The sequence below is a fragment of the Cebus imitator genome, unplaced genomic scaffold, assembly GCF_001604975.1.
Source record: "Cebus imitator isolate Cc_AM_T3 unplaced genomic scaffold, Cebus_imitator-1.0 Scaffold268, whole genome shotgun sequence".
NCBI lineage: Eukaryota > Metazoa > Chordata > Mammalia > Primates > Cebidae > Cebus > Cebus imitator.
The window spans coordinates 2,055,482-2,076,514 of NW_016107583.1; the positions used below are offsets into that span (position 1 = coordinate 2,055,482).

General features: G+C 37.6%; 1 protein-coding gene across 4 annotated transcripts in view; it reads right to left on the bottom strand.

The window, feature by feature from the left end:
• Positions 1 to 3,359: 3,359 nt before the first annotated feature.
• Positions 3,360 to 21,033, bottom strand: part of MFSD6 (major facilitator superfamily domain containing 6) — an 84,553-nt gene continuing 66,879 nt past the window's right edge. For 3 of the 4 annotated variants that reach the window (XM_017500689.2, XM_017500690.2, XM_037728551.1), the window contains exons 4-7: positions 16,415 to 16,576; positions 15,289 to 15,387; positions 7,643 to 7,923; positions 3,360 to 5,661 (exon numbers count right to left, since the gene is read on the bottom strand). In XM_017500689.2, coding sequence (XP_017356178.1) covers positions 5,458 to 5,661; positions 7,643 to 7,923; positions 15,289 to 15,387; positions 16,415 to 16,576 — 746 coding nt within the window. In that variant the 3' untranslated portion in view covers positions 3,360 to 5,457. Of the gene's footprint in view, positions 5,662 to 5,819; positions 5,845 to 7,642; positions 7,924 to 15,288; positions 15,388 to 16,414; positions 16,577 to 21,033 lie in introns of all 4 variants that reach the window. The other variant, XM_037728552.1, reaches the window with a different exon arrangement.

Below are 21,033 nucleotides of genomic sequence, written 5' to 3' on the forward strand. Positions count from 1 at the left end.
GCATCTTCCACTGACTGTTGGAGAGAGTATGGTATGTAATTTGTTAAATGATTATAAAACTATTGTTTACTTTTGCTGACACCTTGAAGAAGAAAAGGAAAATGAAAATTATGGAACTTATAACCTCTCTCTGCAAACTTTTCACTTTATGAAATATGATTGTTGCCATTTTTTTCCATCCTCTTCAACTTATGTTTTCCTTTATTTTATCTCTTAACTAACTCATAGCCGCAACCACTTAATATTTATAACGCATGTTGGAAATGAATGCCTTGTTGTACAGCTTATTAGATAGAGGTAAATATGTATAGTATGGCACTGTAGATTGAGATAATGAAATATGATAATAGATTTAAATGGCAATAAAGTAATAGCGCTACACCCTGGTTGGGGAAATGAGACAGCACTCCTCCTGCCCCGGGCTTTTTGCTACACAACAGTGGTAGTATTTATGGAGCACACACTATGTGTCACATAACTCATTTTAAACATCAAAACTGTAATGTACATAGTGTAATCACTTCAGTTTTACAGAGGAGGGTCCTGAGGCCCAGATATGTTTTATGTGAGTGTAACTTCTCACTGGAGAGCTGGGACTCAAATGCAAACAGTGTGACTGCAGAGCCCACACTCCTAACACTGTAAGGTCCCTTGGGTTGTCATCTAAAAACTGTGACTTTCCTGGAGCCATAGTTGGAGGCAAGTGGTCCTGTATTAGCTGCCCGAAGCAGATGGCAGCTGGTTGAGAGTTAGGTACCTAGCTGGACTAGCACTCAGCTAGACTGGCTCACTTTTCCACTATGTTAGATATCAGCAAGTTTCCAGTTACTCCCTTATAAGAAGCCAGTTTGTCCTGGCATAACATAAATTACTTTCTGAGATCTGACAAACCACTCCCCCTTTCACCCCTTTTCTGTCCCCACCTAGGCACCAGTCTGTCACCCAATGCTCCATGGTTTGGAATTCTTTTTTTTTTTGGCTTTTTTTTCCCCCATTTATTTATTTTATTGCATTTTAGGTTTTGGGGTACATGTGAAGAACATGCAAAATTGTTGCATAGGAACACACGTGGCAGTGTGATTTGCTGCCTTCCTCCCCATCACCTACATCTGGCATTTCTCCCCCTGCTATCCCTCCCCAGCTCCCCACCCCCCACCGTCCCTCCCCTATTTCCCCCCAACTGACCCCAGTGTGTAGTGCTCCCCTCCCTGTGTCCATGTGCTCTCATCGGTCAACACCCGCCTATGAGTGAGAACATGCGGTGTTTGATCTTCTGCTCCTCTGTCAGTTTGCTGAGAATGATGGTTTCCAGGTTCATCCATGTCCCCACAAAGGACCCAAACTCATCGTTTTTGATGGCTGCATAATATTCCATGTTAGAGGAGCAAGATCAAAAAAACTCAAAATCTAGCAGAAGACAAGAAATAGCTAAGATCAGAGCAGAACTGAAGGAGATAGAGACACAAAAAACCCTTCAAAAAATCAATAAATCCAGGAGCTGGTTTTTTGAAAAGATCAACAAAATAGACAGACCACTAGCCAGATTAATAAAAAAGAAAAGAGAGAATAACCAAATTGATGCAATAAAAAACGATAAAGGGGATATCACCACAGAGTCCACAGAAATTCAAACCATCATCAGAGATTATTACAAACAACTCTATGCACACAAACTAATAAACCTGGAAGAAATGGATAAATTCCTGGACACTTGCCTCCTGCCAAGCCTAAACCAGGAAGAAGCCGAAACCCTGAACAGACCCATAACAAGGTCTGAAGTTGAGGCAGCAATTAAGAGCTTACCACCCAAAAAAAGCCCAGGTCCAGATGGGTTCACAGCTGAATTCTACCAGACATACAAAGAGGAGCTGGTACCATTTCTTCTGAAACTATTCCAAACAATACAAAAAAGAGGTTTGCAATTCTTAAGCCAGATATTCTCAAAGCTTTACTAAACAAGCCCAGGAGTGGTTTGGGGCTTCAAAAGTAGCCTTTGTCTTGTCTCCATGCACTTTCATCACCTCTTTCTTACCTATAGTCACTGTCAAAGCATACCCTCATCTTTTTACAGAATAATATAATCTTCATCTCTAACCCCTCACACTGAAGCTGAGTAAACAGGCCCAGAGATCTCCCCAAGGTGATCTCTTCCTTTATACCCTTGCTGTCCAATATGGTAGCCATGAGCCATGTGTGGCTGTTTAAAATTAGAAACCTAATTCCCCAGAAAATTAGCCACATTTCAGTTAATAGCCACATGTGGCTTATGGCTACTGTACTAGACAGGGCAAATAGAGAACTTTCCATCTTCTCAGTAAGTCCTGCTGGACAGTGCTATTCTATGATGCTGTTGCCTTGGATACAGAGCTGTGGGTGTGTCCGCTTTCCCTTCCTGATTCCCATGGCTCTGGCCAGAGTCTGTACCAACCTCTGGGTTTCCTGTGCAGAGTTATCAATCCAGCCAACTCCCCTCCAGAGTATAAAGGGTCTGGAGTTCCTACAATTCACAAAGCATCAAGAATTTGAAGGATTTCTAGGAATCTAGGAATATCTAGAAATCCTAAATGGAAATATAACCACATACATACACATATCAGGTATGTATGGTAATGGTTTAGGCTAGGCTGTTTTATGGCTTCCTCTACCACAACAGATGCAGGGAATGGCCTCCTGGCCTCCTGGGGTGGGGGAAGATACTAAGTGGACCAGGGCTTTGACACTATGAAAATCTGAGTTTGAATCCTGGCTTTGTGATCTTGAGCTCATAACTTAAACTTAGCTTCAGAATCCTCTTATTTAAAATGGGGATAGTGATATGTACACCTCCAGTTTTTGTTAAGGGCAAAATGATCATCTCATTAGCACACTATAGGCACCCAATATCCACAGCTGTGGTTACCTTTTCCTAGATTCACTGCTTACCTCCAAATTGGCTGAGAGGAATACTGCCTAAGTAATGGTGTCAGTACTACCAGCAGTCCCCACCTCAGCAGTACTGGAAGGAATTGCCAATCAGAGCGAAGCTATTAGCCAACTATCCACTTCATGTGACCCGTGGCAGGATTAATAAACCATTAAAGCAGCATTGCTCTTCCTGTGAATTCCTTAACACTTTTCATAAGGTTTAGTGCCTGCTGGACAATGTATTATAATCTATTCTTAAGACTTGAGGAGTAGTTTAATAATTAGCAATTAACTTCTTTGAATCCACACAAGCTCAGCACTTGGGTAATTTACTGTTTCTACAACCATAGGAGAAAGAGTAGGAAGTAAGTCATTAAGGCAGTGATTACCAGCCTGGGCTCTGTGACACCCCTGCGTGTGTTGAGGGACCTCAAGAACAAAATCTCAAATAAAAATTTAATTTGAATTCACTTTAATATTTTAAAGTAGCATATGGCACTTTGGGGACAGGAAGGAAAAGTCGGTCACAAAGTACACAAACCCATGAAGGTGTCAGCTCACAAGGCTGGAAATGACTGCATTATCGATTCTGCTGTCACAGTAAATGTTCCATAACAAAGGCATGTTGAATTTGGTCTCATTCATTACAGAGTAAAGGACTTTTGTTTGGTTATTACATCTTTGTCATTTAAGAAACATTTAAAAATGGTATTTATTTTTATTTCAACATGTCAACTGTGCATTTCCAAAAGAGCAGGCTTTTCAAAGGAATAAATCAGAACTGTAAACACAAGATATAGTTAAGTTTTTGACTTCCTACAGTCAGTTTCACAAATCCACATACTGTACATTCATAGGTGAGGTTCAGCCTGTCACCCATTTCTTTATTTCTATAATTACACAAGTGTAATAAATACATCTGATTTTAAAGGTCACTTAAAATGAGTCATAATTTACAGTACAGTACATTTCAGTTCAAGTGCAAAAAATAACTATTTGCTGAATTCTACTTCTTTCAGTTATTTTATTTTTAAGCTGTGTTTTGTGGTGAAGCTAGACATCCAAGTGTAGAATTTCTTGTCCCAAATGCAGTATTGGGCAGAACTATGGTGTCATGGAGAAGCCCTCACTTTACAGTTGATCCTGTCTAATCAGGGTCAGAGGGTAAGGTGAGTTGCTCATTTCTAATTCTTGTTTTTTTCTTTCCTCTCTCCTGTGCTCATCCACAGCTATTACATAAATTATATAATTCACCTTTATTCAGCTAAAACTGTGTCCCTTTTCCACACTACCCCCAGGTTTCCTATTTCCTCTGCTTTGACTTTAAGCAGCAAGCTTTATGTGTGACCCACCCAGCCATTGTTCTGGCTGCATTTGTAACATTTGCAGTTGCATACACTACATTGTCCAGTGTCTGACTGTGTCTTCATGAGAAGGAGTATACTGAGATTTCTTTCTTTAGTCATTGGAAAGTATAGTTGCTCCTTATTGCCATCTTTCCCGTTCATGGTTTCCTATTTACTGCCTTTTCTCACCAAAAACAAAACAACTGACCCAATATGTAATTTCTAAAAATTGTATCCCTCCCCCAGGCACTTAAATCTTATACTGTTATTTGTAAATAGTACTGCTTAGTTAAAGGAACTCTTAGGAATTCAGTGATTTTTGTGTGTGTTTCATTCCCTCAGCTAATTACAGCCTGAATCACTATAAGATAGTAAATAGCAAGAGAGGCTATTTACAGTATCAATATATTTAGTAAACTCTTGTCTATCAAGCCACAGGATACTGAGTTGGTTGGTTGATTTGAAATAATCCTTTGTTTCCGTTTTTTTTTTTTCTCAAAGCCCATTCAAAACAAAAGGCATTTTTAAGCTCAGCTTTGCTTGCAGTAGTCAATAATAACTTCTGTTGCTCTAAGAATTATTTCCATTATATACCATACACATACAAAAATATATTTGCTAAAGATATGTAAAGTTTCTGTTGAAACTTTTAACTTCATTTTTTAACTTTTAACTTTATTTTTAACAAAAGCACATGTGCTACTAACTTTTATCTGGTTACTTTTAAAATATATCTTGTAATTTTTACAATGGTTCTTTTCAAGAAAAACAAAAGTATAGATGAGTTCTATTTCTTCCCAGTTTGTATTAAGAACCAAATAATTAGAATTAATAATCAGAAGAGGGAAATTATATCAACATTCACCTCAAAACACTTTCATTCCCTCCACTTAGTGTAACTGCTGGTTTCAACTCTTACTGCACTGGCAGAGAAATTCTATCATCCTTAACCAACCAAAGAACTGAAAGCCCTCACTGAACTCCATTTCCCTGTTGTAATTCTAATGCGGATTATGGAAGTTTACCTTTTCCTGCCAATATGTACTGTAGCTCCTGTGTGTGTGTTTCCATGTTAATGAGTTTAGATATTTAGAAGCATATGCAGTGCTGTGCTCCTCCAGGGGAGGTGTATCCTGGCTAGGGGGCCTCACCCTGTCCTGGCTGAGGAGCCTGATTCCATGCAGGGTGTGAGATGAGCAGGACACCCTCAGTGTTCTCCCACGGCCGGATGAGCCTGCTGCTCTTCACTCTCCTCTGTGCGTGGGTCCACACTGGGGTGAGCAGGGCTGGTCTGTGTCTGAGATGCTGCTGCGTCAGGGGATGGCTGGTTTCTAGATGGGTCAGAGTGAGTCTCGCATGGGACAGGCTGGACTCTACCAGCAGGAGAATTTTCACTATTCTCATTGGTCCCCTGGAGGTAAAAAGCAGGAGATGCATCATGATCAGTGATAGCAAATAAATCCAACTTTTAATATACGCTTTCAAATAAGATAGGAAACATGGGGAGATCATCCGGAAGTGCCCATATCAGGGACCAAGTAATAGAGGAATAAGGATAGAATGTCTTACCTTTCATCTCCTTTCCTATGTGCAACTGCCAGAGCCGCATGAAAAACACAAACACTATAAGCAGACGTGTCTTGTGGAAAAGGAACATTACTATCAAAATGCCTGTTACTACTAGGCAAACAATTTACATCAGCAAATATTTACTGAAACCCCCCTCCCCAACCCTCCCCGCCACAGGCCATGTGGCAAGTCGCTGGGCAAGCACTATGGAATAACTGAAACTCAGGCCGCCTGCTAAGACCACAGAATCCAAGAGCCAGAAGACACTTTGTCTAACAGGAAGTAAGTAAGGGGTTCTCATCCTTGGAGGCAGAGCTGGGAAAGAATGTCCTGTAATTAAGAGTCCCAATGTATATCTGATATTTCAAAATGTGCACCAAAGGTTAGATAAGACAGCCACATAAAAAAGTGAATGTAAACAAACACTTGTGTAACCAACTGTAAGTAACCATGAGTATAACATCACCAGCGGCAATTTCTATAAATGCCATATTGGTTGTACAAATAAGAAAAAAAATTTAAATGGATTCTCCCCGAAATTAGTACCCATCACTTTTTAGCTGAGCACCCCCCCAAAAATTTTCATTTCTGTGATTCAACAAGGTAAAAAAAGAAACTTAGTATAATGACTTCTAAGAATAACTACAGCATACTTGCCAGTTTTATTAATCCTAACATACCAGAAAAATATTTAATTTGGCTTAAGCCTAATAGGCTTCTGTGAAAATGAGGATGAGTACACAAAGTAATGAAAATATTGCTACTCAAGCAGCAGATAATAAAATTACCCTTCTCCTTCTTTGTCTTCCTGCTTTAAGGTATTAAAATCCTGTATATGCTCCTCCCACCCCAATGTCTAGTTCTTGCCTGAGCATTGAGTTTATTATCTTGATAAATAAATAGGATCATGCATGGACTTGCATGCATATGGTTATCAATAAAGAACCAGATTTGGTTAAAATTTCACAAAGATTTTATGTTAGCTTATAAGATTTTCTGAAAGGGGAATAACTCAAATTACCCTTATTTTTAAATCTTTCTCCTTTATTTTTTTAATGTGTCCTCTGAAGCTACTCTAGACAGAGCTGACATGACTTATCAAGTAAAAGGGAGCGATTGTTATAAAATAGGCGAACTGGGTCTCTTTCTTTGGCTAAACAATCTAGGGAAGTTACACTCATTTTCCAAAATGAGGATACACCTGTAAATTATCCACACTTTTATCAACATGATTTACTCAGGAAAGATCTTACTTTACTCAGTAGAGACCACTCCTCTGGGGACATGAAAATCACACTTTTAGACTTATTTTTCAGATGACGTCACCTGCACAATGATAATTCCACTGAGTTAAGTGTCCTATTATACCCATACAGTGGCTCATATTAATTTAACAAATATTCATTGTTGTCCTATAATATATAATGCCTCCACTAGAATTTTGGAATTATAGAGATTAATAAATATGGTTCCCAAAGGTATGAAACATATATTTTCCTTTCAACTGGCAACTATCAACACTGAAATTTAAAAGAAATATACAAGGAAAGAATGGATTTATTTATTATTTTCAAGAAGTGAAAGAATCATATCCTTTGAAGTTTTCCTGAACTCTGTTAAGGCAGAATATTCTCTCTATGGGACCTTGTATACACCCTCTTTAACTCAGTGCTCTCAGAGTACTGAAACTGTTTGCATGTCTATTCCCCCACCAGACTTTCAATAATTCTTGTTGAATGAAAAGTGAGTAATTAAAACAACTAAGCCCAGTTAAGGCATCTTGAGTGACAGGTAATATTGCTAGCCCAGCAGAGGAACTATACCTGTAAAGGCTGTATCTCAGAAGCACGGTTGTCTCTTGTGAGTTGCATCATCTCTTTAATTTGGTAGAGTGCATAGACAAAGGTCACCCAGGGAGAAGAGCTGACTCCCCAGGCTGGTTTGTTCACATCTTCCTGTTCTTCCTGGTGCTTCGTTTTCTTGGGTGGAAGTCTGGGCTCAATGCGTGGCATGACATCTTCTGTCTGTTGCTGTACCAAGTCAATGGTTGCTATAGGGACGGGACTAGAGGGAACAGGAATCCTTTCTGCCAACATTGTCTTGTCTGGAGAGAAAATAATGTGTAAACTATTTTTCAGCATTTTCTACATATTTAAACAAAAGTAAAAATAAATAAATAAACCAAGAATCCCATAAGCCCATTCCAGAGTGCTTGGTAATACTAATAAATTGCTGGTTAAGTATGACTTCATAACTTGGTACAAGCACCGAATCAATGAACATGATGTTTATCTTTGGGTCTCCTTATCAGGCTTAATAGACATTAACATATTTATTTAAGAAATCTATTTTTAATCTAACTTGGAACATCAGTGGGGCAGAGGTTATAATGAGTATGGTCTTAGGCCCATTTAAGGATTATGATTTAGAAGACAGGCATCAAAACAGGAAAAGCCACATGATAGGTTTTTTTTTTCCTTTTAATTTTTATTTTGTGGCTGGGCACGGTGGCTCATGCCTATAATCCCAGCACTTTGGGAGCCTGAGGCGGGTGGATCACGAGGTCAAGAGACGCAGAGCATCCTGGCCAACATGGTGAAACCCCGTCTCTACTAAAAATACAAAAAATTAGCTGGATGTGGTGGTGCATGCCTGTAGTCCCAGTTACTCGGGAGGCTAAGGCAGGATAATTGGTTGAACCCGGGAGGCAGAAGTTGTAGTGAGCCAAGATCACACCACTGCACTCCGACCTGGCAACAGAGTAAGACTCTTGTCTCAAAAAATAAATAAAAAAATTATTTGCATAGGTTTTTGGGGAATAGGTGATATTTGGTTACATGGGTAAGTTATTTAGTGGTGATTTGTGAGATTTTTGGTGCACCCATCACCTGAGCAGTATACACGGAACCCAATTTGCAGTCTTTTATCCCTCACCCGCTTCCTACTCTTTCCTCTGAGTCCCCAAAGTCCACTGTATTATTCTAATGCCTTCCTTTGCATCCTCATAGCTTAGCTCCCACTTATGAGTGAGAATATACGATGTTTGGTTTTCCATTCCTGAGTTGCTTCGCTTAGAATATGGTCTCCAATCCCATCCAGGTTGCTGTGAATGCCATCACTTCATTCCTTTTTATGGTTAAGTAGCATACCACTACTCAACCATATTTTCTTTATCCACTCATTGATTGATGGGCATTTGGGCTGGTTCCTCATGTCTACAATTGTGAATTGTGCTGCTATAAAATGTGTGTGCAAGTATCTTTTTCGTATAATGACTTCTTTCCTCTGGGTAGATAATCCAGTAGTGGGACTGCTGAATCAAATGGTAGTTCTACTTTTAGTTCTTAAGGAATCTCCACACTGCTTTCCATAGTGGTTGTACTAGTTTACATTCCCACCAGCAGTGTAAAAGTGTTTCCTTTTCACCACATCCATGCCAACATCTATTATTTTTCGACTATTTGATAATGGCCATTCTTGTGGGAGTAAGGTGATATCACATTGTGGTTTTGATTTGCATTTGCCTGATCACTAGTGATGCTGAGCATTTTTTCTTTTTTTGGCCATTTGTGTATATTTGTTTGAGAACTATCTCTTCCTGTCCTTAGTCCACTTTTTTTTTCTTGCTAATTTGTTTGAATTCCTTGTAGATTCTGGATATTAGTCCTTTGTTGGATGTATAGACTGAATATTTTCTCCAGCTCTGTGGGTTGTCTGTTTACTCTACTGACTGTTCCTTTTGCTGTGCAAATGCTCTTTAGTTTAATTAAGTCCCATTGATTTATTTTTGTTTTTGTTGCATTTCCTTTTAGGTTCTTGGTCATGAAATCTTTGCTGAAGCCAATGTCCAGAAGGATTTTTCTGATATTATCTTCTAGAATTTTTAGTTTCAGGACTTAGATTTAAGTCCTTGATTCATCTTGAGTTGATTTTTTTATAAGGTAAGAGATGAGGTTGCAGTTTCATTCTCCTACATGTGGCTTGCCAATTATTCTAGCACCATTTGTGGAATAGTGTGTCCTTTCCCCACTTCACATTTTTGTTTGCTTTGTGAAAGATCAATTGGCTATAAGTATTTAGCTTTATTTCTAGGTTCTTTATTCTGTTCCATTGGTCTATGTGCCTATTTTTATACCAGTGCCATGCTGTTTTGGTGACTATGGCCTTATAATATAGTTTGAAATCAGGTAGTGTGATGCCTCCAGGTATTTCTTTTTGCTTAGTCTTGCTTTGGTTATGTGGGCTCTTTTTTTTGGCTCCACATGAATTTTAGGATTGTTTTTCCTAGTTCTGTGAAGAATGATGGTGGTATTTGGATGGGAAATTGCACTGAGTTTGTAGATTGCTTTTGGCAGTATAGTCATTTTCACAATATTGATTCTACCTATCCATGAGCATGGGATGTATTTCCATTTGTTTATGTCATCTATGATTTCTTTCAGCAGTGTTTTGTTGTTTTCCTTATAGAGGTCTTTCACCTCCTTGGTTAGGTATATTCCTACATACTTTATTTTTTACAGCTATTGTAAAAGGGTTTGGGTTCTTGATTTGATTCTCAGTTTGGTCATTGTTGGTGTATAGCAGAGCTACTGATTTGTGTACATTAATTTTGTATCCTGAAACTTTGCTGAATTCATTTATCAGTTCTAAGAGCTTTTAGAAGGAGTCTTTAGGGCTTTCTAAGTATACAATCTTACCATCAGCAACAGCGACAATTTGACTTCTGCTTTACTGATTTGGATGCCCTTTATTTCCTTCCCTTGTCTAATTGCTCTGGCTAGGACTTCCAGTACTATGTTGAATAGAAGTGGTCAGAGTGGGCATCCTTGTCTTGTTCCAATTCTCAGGGGGAATGCTTTCAACTTCTCCCTGTTCAGTATTATGTTGGCCATGAGTTTATCACAAATGGCTTTTATGTCATTGTGGTATGTCTGTTGTATGCCAATTTTGCTTAGGGTTTTAATCACAAAGCGATGTTGGATTTCATCAAATGCTTTTTCTGCATCTACTGAGATGATCATGTGATTTCTGTTTATGTGGTGAAAGACATTTATTGACTTGCATATGTTAAACCATTCCTGCGTCCCTGGTATGAAACCCACTTGATCATGGTGAATTATCTTTTTGACATGCTGTTGGATTTGGTTAGCTAGTATTTTGTTAAGGATTTTTGTATTGATGTTCATCAGGGATATTGGTTTTCTTTTTTTGTTATGTCCTTTCCTGGTTTTGGTACTAGGGTGATATTGGCTTCATGGAATGTTTTAGGGAGGATTTCCTCTCTCTCTATCTTGTCAATAGGAATACTGTCAATAGGATTGGTACCAATTCTTTTTTGAATGCCTGATAGAATCCAGCTGTGAATCCATCTGGTCCTGGACTTTTTTTTTCATTGGCGATTTTTTTTTTAATTACTGTTTCAGTCTCACTACTTATTTGTCTGTTCAGGGTTTCTAATTCTTCCTGATTTAGGAGGGTTGTATCTTTCCAGGAATTTATCTGTCTCCTCTGGGTTTTCCAGTTTATGCATGTAAAAGTGTTAATTGTAGCCTTGAATGATCTTTTGTATTTCTGTGGTGTTGGTTGTAATATTTCCTGTTTCGTTTCTAATTGAGCTTATTTGGATTTTCTCTTTTCTTAGTTAATCTTCTTAATGCTATATCAATTTTATGTCTTTTTCAAAGAACCAGCTTTTTGTTTCATTTATATTTTTGTATTTTTTTCTTTCAATTTTATTTAGTTCTTTTCTCATCTTGACTATCTCCTTTCTTCTGCTGGGTTTGGGTTTGGTTTATTCTTATTTCTCTAGTTCCTTGAGGTGTGACCTTAGATTGTCTATTTGTGTTCTTTAATACTTTTTGACATAGGCATTTGAGACTATGACCTTTCCTCTTAGTACCACCTTTGCTGTATCCCAGAGGTTTTGACAGGTTGTGTCACTATTATTGTTCAGTTCAAAGCATTTTTAATTTCCGTCTTGATTTCATTGTTGAACTAATGATCATGCAGGAGGTTATTTAATTTCTGTGTCTGCATGACTTTGAAGGTTCCCTGGAGGCGATTTCCAATTTTATTCCACTGTGGTCTGAGATAGTACTTGATATAATTTCCATTTTCTTAAATTTATTGAGACATGTTTTGTGGCCTATTATTTAGTCTATCTTGGAGAAAGTTCCATGCACCAATGAATAGAATGTATACTCTGCAGGTATTGGGTAGAATGTTCTGTAAATATCTGTTAAGTTCATTTGTTCCAGGTATAGTTTAAATCCATTGTTTCTTTGTTGACTTTGTCTTAATGACCTGTCTAGTGCTGTCAGTGGAGTATTGAAGTCTTCCACTATTATTGTGTTGCTGTATATCTCATTAGTTACGTCTAGTAGTAATTGTTTTATGAATTTGGGAGCTCCAGTGTTAGGTGCATGTATAATTAGGATTGTGATATTTTCCTGTTGGACAAGGCCTTTTATCATTATATAATATTGCCATTTGTCTCTTTTAACTGCTGTTGCTTTAATGTCTGTTTTGTCTGATAGAAGAGTAGCTACTCCTGCTTGCATTTGGTGTCCATTTGCATGGAATGTCTTTTTCCACCTGTTTACCTTAAATTTATGTGAGTCCTTATGTGTTAGGTGAGTCTCTTGTAGGCAGCAGATATTTTGTTGGTAATTCTTATCCATTCTGCAATTCTGCATATTTTAAGTGGAGAATTTAGGCCATTTACATTCAACATTAGTATTGAAATATGAGGTAGTATTCCATTCATCGTGTTATTTGTTGCCTGTATACCTTGTGTTTTTTTTAAATTGTATTTTGTTTTATAGGTCCTGTGAGATTTATGCTTTAAAGAGGTTGTGTTTTGATGCGTTTCCAGGATTTGTTTCAAGATTTAGAGCTCCTTTTAGCTCTTATACTGCTCACTGGGTGGTGGCATATTCTTGTAGTTCTGGCCTGGTAATTCTTGAAGTGCTGGCTTATAGTAGTGGCGAAGTCTCTCAGCATTTGTTTGTCTGAAAAAGACTGTATCTTTCCTTTGTTTATGAGGCTTAGTTTCACTGGATACAAAATTCTTGGCTGATAATTGTTTTGTTTAAAGAGGCTGAACATAGGGCCCCAATCCTTTTTAGCTTGTAGGGTTTCTGCTGAGAAACCTGCTGTCAATCTGATAGGTTTTCTTTTATAGGTTATCTGATGCTTTTGCCTCACAGCTCTTAAGATTCTTTCCTTCCTCTTGACTTTTGATAACCTGATGACAATGTACCTAGGCAATGATCTCTTTGCAATGAATTTTCCAGGTGTTCTTTGTGATTCTTGTATTTGGATGTCTAGGTCTCTAGCAAGGCAGAGATGTTTCCTTGATTATTCCCCCATATATGTTTTCCAAACTTTTAGATTTCTCTTCTTCCTCAGGAACTCCAATTATTCTTAGGTTTGGTCATTTAACATAATCCTAAACTTCTTGGAGGCTTTGTTCATTTTGTAAAAAATTCTTTTTTGTCTTTGTTGGATTGAGTTAATTCAAAAACCTTGTCTTCGAGCTCTGAAGTTCTTTCTTCTGCTTCTTCAATTCTGTTGCTGAGGCTTTCCAGATATTTTGCATTTCTCTTAAGTGTGTCCTTTATTTCCTGAAGTTGTAATTATTTTTTATGTATGCTATGTATCTCACTGAGGATTTCTCCCCCCATTTCTTTTATCATTTTTTCAATTTCCTTAAATTGGACTTCACCTTTCTCTGGTGCCTCCATGATTAGCTTAATAATGGACCTTCTGAATTCTTTTTCAGGTAAATCAGGGATTTCTTCTTGGTTTAGATACATTGCTGGTGAGCTAGTGTGATTTTGGTGAGGCAAGTTAAAGAATCTTGTTTTGTCATATTACCAGAATTGTTATTCTGGTTCCTTCTCATTTGGGTAGCCTATGTTAGAGATAAGATCTGGAGCTCAAGGCTGCTGTTCAGATTCTTTTGTCCCACAGAGTGTTCCCTTAATGTGGTACTCTCCCCCTTTTTTGAGGGATGTGAATTCCTGAGAGCTGAGCTATGGTGATTGTTACTTCTCTTCTGGCTTTAGCCACCCAGCAGGGCTACCAGGCTCTGGGCTGATACTGGGGGTTGTCTGCATATAGTCCTGTGATGTGAACTGTCTTCTGGTCTCTCAGCCATGGATACCAGCCCAGTATTTGGGCTGTCTCCCGGGTCCTGCAGGAGCAATCTGCTTCCTTCAGAGGGTCTGTGGATTCTCTCAGCTTTCCTGGTATATTCCTGCAGTAGTTCTGAAGCAAAAGTTCATGATGCAAGTCTCCACATACTGCTTTGTCCATCTGAGTGGGAGTTGCACCTAGTCCTGCCTCCTGCCCACCATTTTCCTGATAGCACTCTCTCCAGAACACAAGTATTTTAAAAACCAACCCAGTAACATATTCTCACTAATCAAAGATGAGTTAAAATCTGATTGCTTATTTTTATGTTTTATGTTTCTTATACTGAAGTAATAAATGATTTTAAATTTTTTGTTATTAATAGTGAAGATATTCAAGTCCACAAATTTTTCTCGAAGTACAACTTTGACTACATCTTATAACTTTGGGAGACCTGTGATAGCTATTTTATTGGCCTTTTGCAGGAGGCATGGACTGAGGCTGTATAAAAGAGATAAACCATTTAGAATTATAAGAGAACAAAAGTAAGAAAAACCAGTATTGGTCTTTCTGAGTAACTCACTGAGATCAAAATCTCTCTCTCAGGCTTCTGTAACAAGCGAATTTTTCTCCTCACAGAAGCATTTCAGGGAGGCTAATGCTCCCCAAAGGATAGGACACCCAAAGAAGATGAGCCTTGTTCTGGGACCAAAAAGCTGAGCAACAATATTTTTATCCTACTGGTTGGCCGTTTTCATAAAAAGTTGAGTCAAAGGAGGTTATATCAAATATTAATGTGTAGTCGTTCTCATCTACACATTAATATTTGATATAACCTCCTTTTGTATAACAGTCTTAATAAAGACTGGTTTATTAATAAAAACTATCCCTGGTTCAGAGGAAACTTCAGATTTCAGGTCTCAACTTTTTTTTTTTTTTTAACAAATGAAGGTATGGCATAGAGAAGAATACCATTCACTCCCTATCCCTAGTAGTAAAATGACTGTATAGCCTTATATGTATTTGACTTAAATTTGAAATACCTTTAGAGTACCAGAGAAACTGAAAACTAACACTTCCCCAGCATCTGGTATTATAAAAGAAAACCAAAACAAGAAAATCCCAAGCTACTTAAAACAGTCAAATTTTTTCTACATAGTAGGTGGATTTCTATAACAATGTTCCACATGAATTCATTGATACGCCACTCAGAAAATTGAACCAAGTAGTCCTGTTGTACACTCTGTACCACTTCTGGGCTTCTCAAGGGGCATGTATTGATTTCCCATAGATTGAACTATTAGGACTATTAAGAAAGAATGGAAATAATTACCTTCTTCCTCATCTGGCACTGCCAGCCACTGGATCAGGGCAAAGAGCAGTAGGATCACCAAGCAGGCCATGCCAATTCCTCGGAAGGTTGCAGCAGCCCCTGTAAAAACAAACAGCACTCTCTATAGAGTAATTCCAAGAAATGCAGATAGCGCTTATCTAAAACTGTCAATTTTCTAAAGATGAGCTCAAAGGAAGCACAGCTTGGGACAAATCAGAGAAAAGTGGCTGGCTATTAGCTCCACATAATGGAAAAACACAGGGCTGAGTATGTGTCAAGAGACCTAGGGCTGGTATTGGATCTGTCATCGATCAATTATAAAACTGTATTTATATAGGATTATCTCTAAGTGCCTGTCACCACGACATAATTCAATGGTGCTCTCCTTTTAATATGAAAATACCATTTACCCAAGTATTAACTAATGGAGCTATTAATCTGTAGTTGGAACAGCAGTGCTCAAATAGTGCTATAAATGCACACATTTTCTGGACCCACCTTATATATTAATAGATGACTGAGCAGTTAAGATTCCTGCAGGTGATAGTCAGGGGATAGGACAAGGGGTGAGTGAATAATCTCACTCACTTGTTACAGAAGCCTCAGAGACAGATTTTAATTTGGAGCAGAATAATCTCATTTCTACTCCAGCTCCTATGTTTCCAATAAGGAAGATCTGACAAGACAGATTTTGTTATCATAAATGTAGTGGCATTACCAAAGCCAGCATATGGTTAGATTCTTCTGGTTCAAAATCTCCTAATGGAATAACAATGATTAATTTTATTTCCTTTAGGATTATTATCAGCAGGTTTAAGGTACCTTACTTTAGAACAAAAGCACTCATGCTTATTCATTTGTTTGACTCCTTTGAGGCATCTCTGTAGCATCTCATTAAGCTGATTGTCAGAGGAGTGTGCACAGTTACAGGCTGGCTTGAATCAGCTTAGCAACATAAACACACTGCTTTACAGTTATGACTACCATGAAATCTAGAAAGAGATTATGAATTCTGGAATTTAGCTTCTGGCAATCTTCAGTAATAATTGGATTGTTTATTGAGGTATGGCTGGAAAAATCATGTTTTCATTATAGAAAAGAAAAAAAGGAATAAAGCTGTTCTTACCAAAATAATTGACTAACACGCCTCCGATCATGGCACCACATCCTCTCCCCAAACCCAGGTGAAGGCCCTGCAGGATGCCCTGAGCAGATGTCCTCAGCTCAGGGGGAACGGCTGCACTGAGGTAAGAAATGCATGCTGCCCAGATGGCCGCGTGTGTCACTCCTGGAGAGGAAGAAGAGCAGGGGTATCAGCTGGTTAGCATTTCTTAGGCTACTCTGTTTTGAAATGTGAATTATTTAACGAGGCACCTATTTTAAAGATTTTTTTTGTGGTAAAATACACACTAAAATTTTACCATTTTCACATTTTTAAGTGTACAGTTCAGTGGCACTGAGTACACTCACAATGTTGTGCAGCTGTCACCACCATTCATCTCCAGAACTTTTTCACCATCACAAACAAGACTTCTGTGCCCATTAAACCATAACTTCACTCAACCCTTGTCCCATCCCCTGACAACCACCATTCTACTTTCTGTCTTTATGAATATGAATCATATTCATTTTGTTTATCTTGTCACCTGTGGATAGACATTTGGGTTCTTTCCTTTGGTTACTGTGAATAATGCTGCTATCAACTGGTATGTGAGTATCTGAGTCCTTGATTTAAATTCTTTTGAGTATGTAACTAGAAATGGAATTGTTGGGTGATATGGTCACTATATATTTAACACTTTGAAGAACTACCTGTTTTCCACAGAAGCTGCACCATTTTCCATTCCCATCTGAAATGTATGAGACATCCAATTTCTCCACCTCCTTGCCCGAACTGATTTTCTGTTTTTTAAATATCAGTCATAATGAATGTGAAGCAGTTTTTTGTGTTGTCGATTTGCTTTCCCCTAATGTCTAGTGATGTTGAGCATCTTTTAGGTGTTTATTTGCCATCTATATCTTCCTTGGAGAAATGTTTATTCAAGTCCTTTGCCCATTTTTGAATTGGTTTGGTTTTTGTTGTTGAGTTGTAGGAGCTCTTTATCTGTTCTGGGCATTCATGCCTTCTAGGGCACCTACTTCGACATTAAGATTATTTCTACTTTTCTCCATTATAATTGGCATCATGATTAACATTTTTAGAGATACAGCTTTTTACGTACCTTAGATTATTTATATTGGCTGTAATTCCACAAGTGGGGTTAATGATTCAAAGGCTATAATTTTTATGCTTTTTAACGTATATTTCAATTTTTTTTTTAAAAAAAAAAGAGTACAGAGACAATTTACTATGTCCCATTACCAGTTTTATTATATCTTCACCATTTATTGGAATGGAGAAAACAGGTGGGAAAAATGGTCATTATTTTATTACACAGTATTTGTGCATTGTCTGAATTAAAATCTTCATTAAGACACTGTTTTAAATGTAAAAAAACAGATATTGTCACAACAGGTTTTTTTTTTTTTTTTTTTGAGACGGAGTTTCGCTCTTATTACCCAGGCTGGAGCGCAATGGCGCGATCTCGGCTCACCGCAACCTCCGCCTCCTGGGTTCAGGCAATTCTCCTGCCTCAGCCTCCTGAGTAGCTGGGATTACAGGCATGCACCACCATGCCCAGCTAATTTTTTGTATGTTTACTAGAGACGAGGTTTCACCATGTTGACCAGGATGGTCTCGATCTCTTGATCTCGTGATCCACCCGCCTCGGCCTCCCAAAGTGCTGGGATTACAGGCGTGAGCCACCGCGCCCGGCAACAGGTTTTATAGCTAGATGGGATTAAGAAATCATTTGGTTCTACCTAGATTATTCCCTGAGAAATAATATCATTTGGAGATAATATCATCAGAGGATCTTAACTTATATTTTGGAAAATTAAAATTATTTTAAGATTTGATTTGACAGTAGTCTGCCTCCGGCCAGAATGGAATAACAGGGACTAAATTTATTCTCCTTCCTCAAGTAACTAAAAAACTGGATAAAGTATATGAGACAGTGGTTCCCGAGGGACATCAGCAATAAGAACAGTGATCCCTGAGAGATGGGAAGCAAATGAGAAGCTTCAATTTACTGACTGATGAGAGTCTGAAATCTGCAGGGCAAAAAAGAAAACCATCAAGTTGAAGACTTTAGCCAAGAGTCTAGGGAGCCAAGGTGGCTAGAGTTCCAGGGCAAAATGTCAGAGAGGAGATGCATCATAGGAAGACAGCTCCAGAGATCTACTGAGGGCTCACCTAATGTATTCAGCAGAGTACTGATCAGCAAAATGTGTGCAGGCACTATTCAGAGTAAGGGAAAGAACTACCCAAAAGCGCTTCAGAGAACAATATTCAGAACCCACACCAGGCGGGGATCAGTACTTCTTCCCACCAGCCAAACTGGAACAGGTCATGATTCCTAGGATTGGTAGAGTATTCAACAAGGTCTTTTGTTAGTATTATAAAATAATTAGCCATAGACTGAGCACTGCTCTGGTCTCATCTAAATAATCTTAAAAGCAAGACCCAAAAGGATCACACTATTTCCAAGTAACTTAACTGTGTTCCAGAACAAAGCTCAAGAATATTTATAGGAAAACAGAAATAGCCATCACCCAACCTGGTACCATTCACAATGTCTGGCATACAATAAAAAATTATCAGGGATTATATTACTTATGTTGGTCCATAATGGAATACACGTAGTTTTTGCTGGATAAATTAGATCATATGTTTCACAGTTGACTGAAAAACATTAAAACAACTTTTTTAGGCTTTATATATGTTTCAGTCATCATTTTAACTAGGTTTTTTTTTTTTTTAACTAGAAGGATGGACTAAGTTTTGTCTTTCTTTTTAACGAGAAAGAAGGACTAGATGATTAGCAGTAGCATACACAATTAATTTCCTAAGAAGTCAAATAAAGTGTTTGCTTTATCTGGCAAAACAACTGCAATACCCTAGATAATGCCAGATTTCTCAGAATTGAATGCCTGGATAGTCTTAATTATGAATGTTGAAACCATAGTAAATAATGGGAATAATTTTAAGTTTTTTCATTTCTATTATTAAAGATGATTCTAAGTCCATTTCTTTTTAGATATGCAGATTTTTTCATTAATCACATTAGGGGAAAAACTCAAAAATATTCCTAGAAATAAAATTAATTTATTCAAAAGTAATTAGATTCAATAGTAAAATCCATTATAGATTTGGAAATTATTTCTTAAAGATGAATTACCTAAGAACCGAAACCACATCAAATGGTAGGTTAACTTTAATGCTGACGCCAAACCTATTACTATGTTTATGTCTAAGCAATCAATTGCAGAATTTACAAGCAACAAGAACATTAAAATATATTTTTGTTATAATTCTAGATTTAAAAAAAAATGATTCTAGTAGTTATTGTGAAGGCTTGGGCACACACAAACTCTTCCAACAATAGGGTTTGTCTCTTTTTTTATCCCCCTTAGAAATTCTAATCATTTTCTAAAACTTTGAGTATTCTGAGATAATTAAAGCATTTTCCAATGGGATGACTTAAGTCAGGATGCTTTTAAACTATTCTTAGAATTTACTGACTAGTATTAAGTGGTAGTTGTAAAAGATTCTCTACAGTTAGACTTGTAGTTTCTATATTGTTTTTGAGACTGATTAGATAATTGGCAATTACATTCTTTAAGTTAACTCAGGGCATTAACTGAAGGAAAAAAAAAAGTAAAGGACAAAAACAAAATTTCTGATACTAAAAGCAGAAGAAAGAAAGCCACTCTGCTTGTATTATCTGACATTTTCCAGGGAATATATAGGATTAAAATTGATTTCCCTAAAACAACTTATTTTAAGATATCATATAAGTGGAATAGCCAATTAAATTCATCCCATTTCTTAGATAGGAAACTAGCAAAACTTAGCAATCCATAAGAAGGAACTGAATTAGAACATCATCTGTGTATACAAAAGACAGTTGCAGCTCTTGTTCATAAACTGGAACATGCAACTTTCTAGTAATGTTAATAATCTGAAACGCCGACATTTTTACTACAGTTGTGTTCTGATTCTCTAGTTTTAAAATAACAAAAAAGCAACCTAGAAACCTGAAAACTCTCTACCATTTCCCATATTTGTAAGACATCATTTAGGAAGTCTTACGAATTGTGCTACCAAAACCGACATTCCTGTATAGGGGATGAAAGATCTTATAAACTAGGAAAAGAAAATGCTTCTACTTTCTTTTTTACTAGAGAACTTTGAAAAAGCAGTAGATGATTATTCTTTTTGTGATGAAATAAGTACATTTACTTAGTGACATGGGTAAATGTGCTTACACTAGAGTTATAATTGTTAAACCTTTTAAAGTATGAGATAACTAAATTGGTAGATCAAACAGTCAAAATAAAAGCTATTACGCCCTGACAGACAAGAGTAACAAGGACACAGGGATTGAATCTCCTTGGAATATGTATTAGCCCTTCCATGGCTACTTGTCATAAAACCACTGAGCCCTCAGTGGTAATTCAGTACATAACAGGTGCTTAAATATACTGATTGACAATGAAAGACTCTCAGAGACCAAGTAGTCCACGCAAACTTAGTTTCTCAGTCCTTCCTTACCTTTGGGATCCCCAGGATTGGCTTTGAGGCCTAATGAAAATGAAGAGATACATCCACACTGCCTACTGACAAGACTTTAACTACTTGGG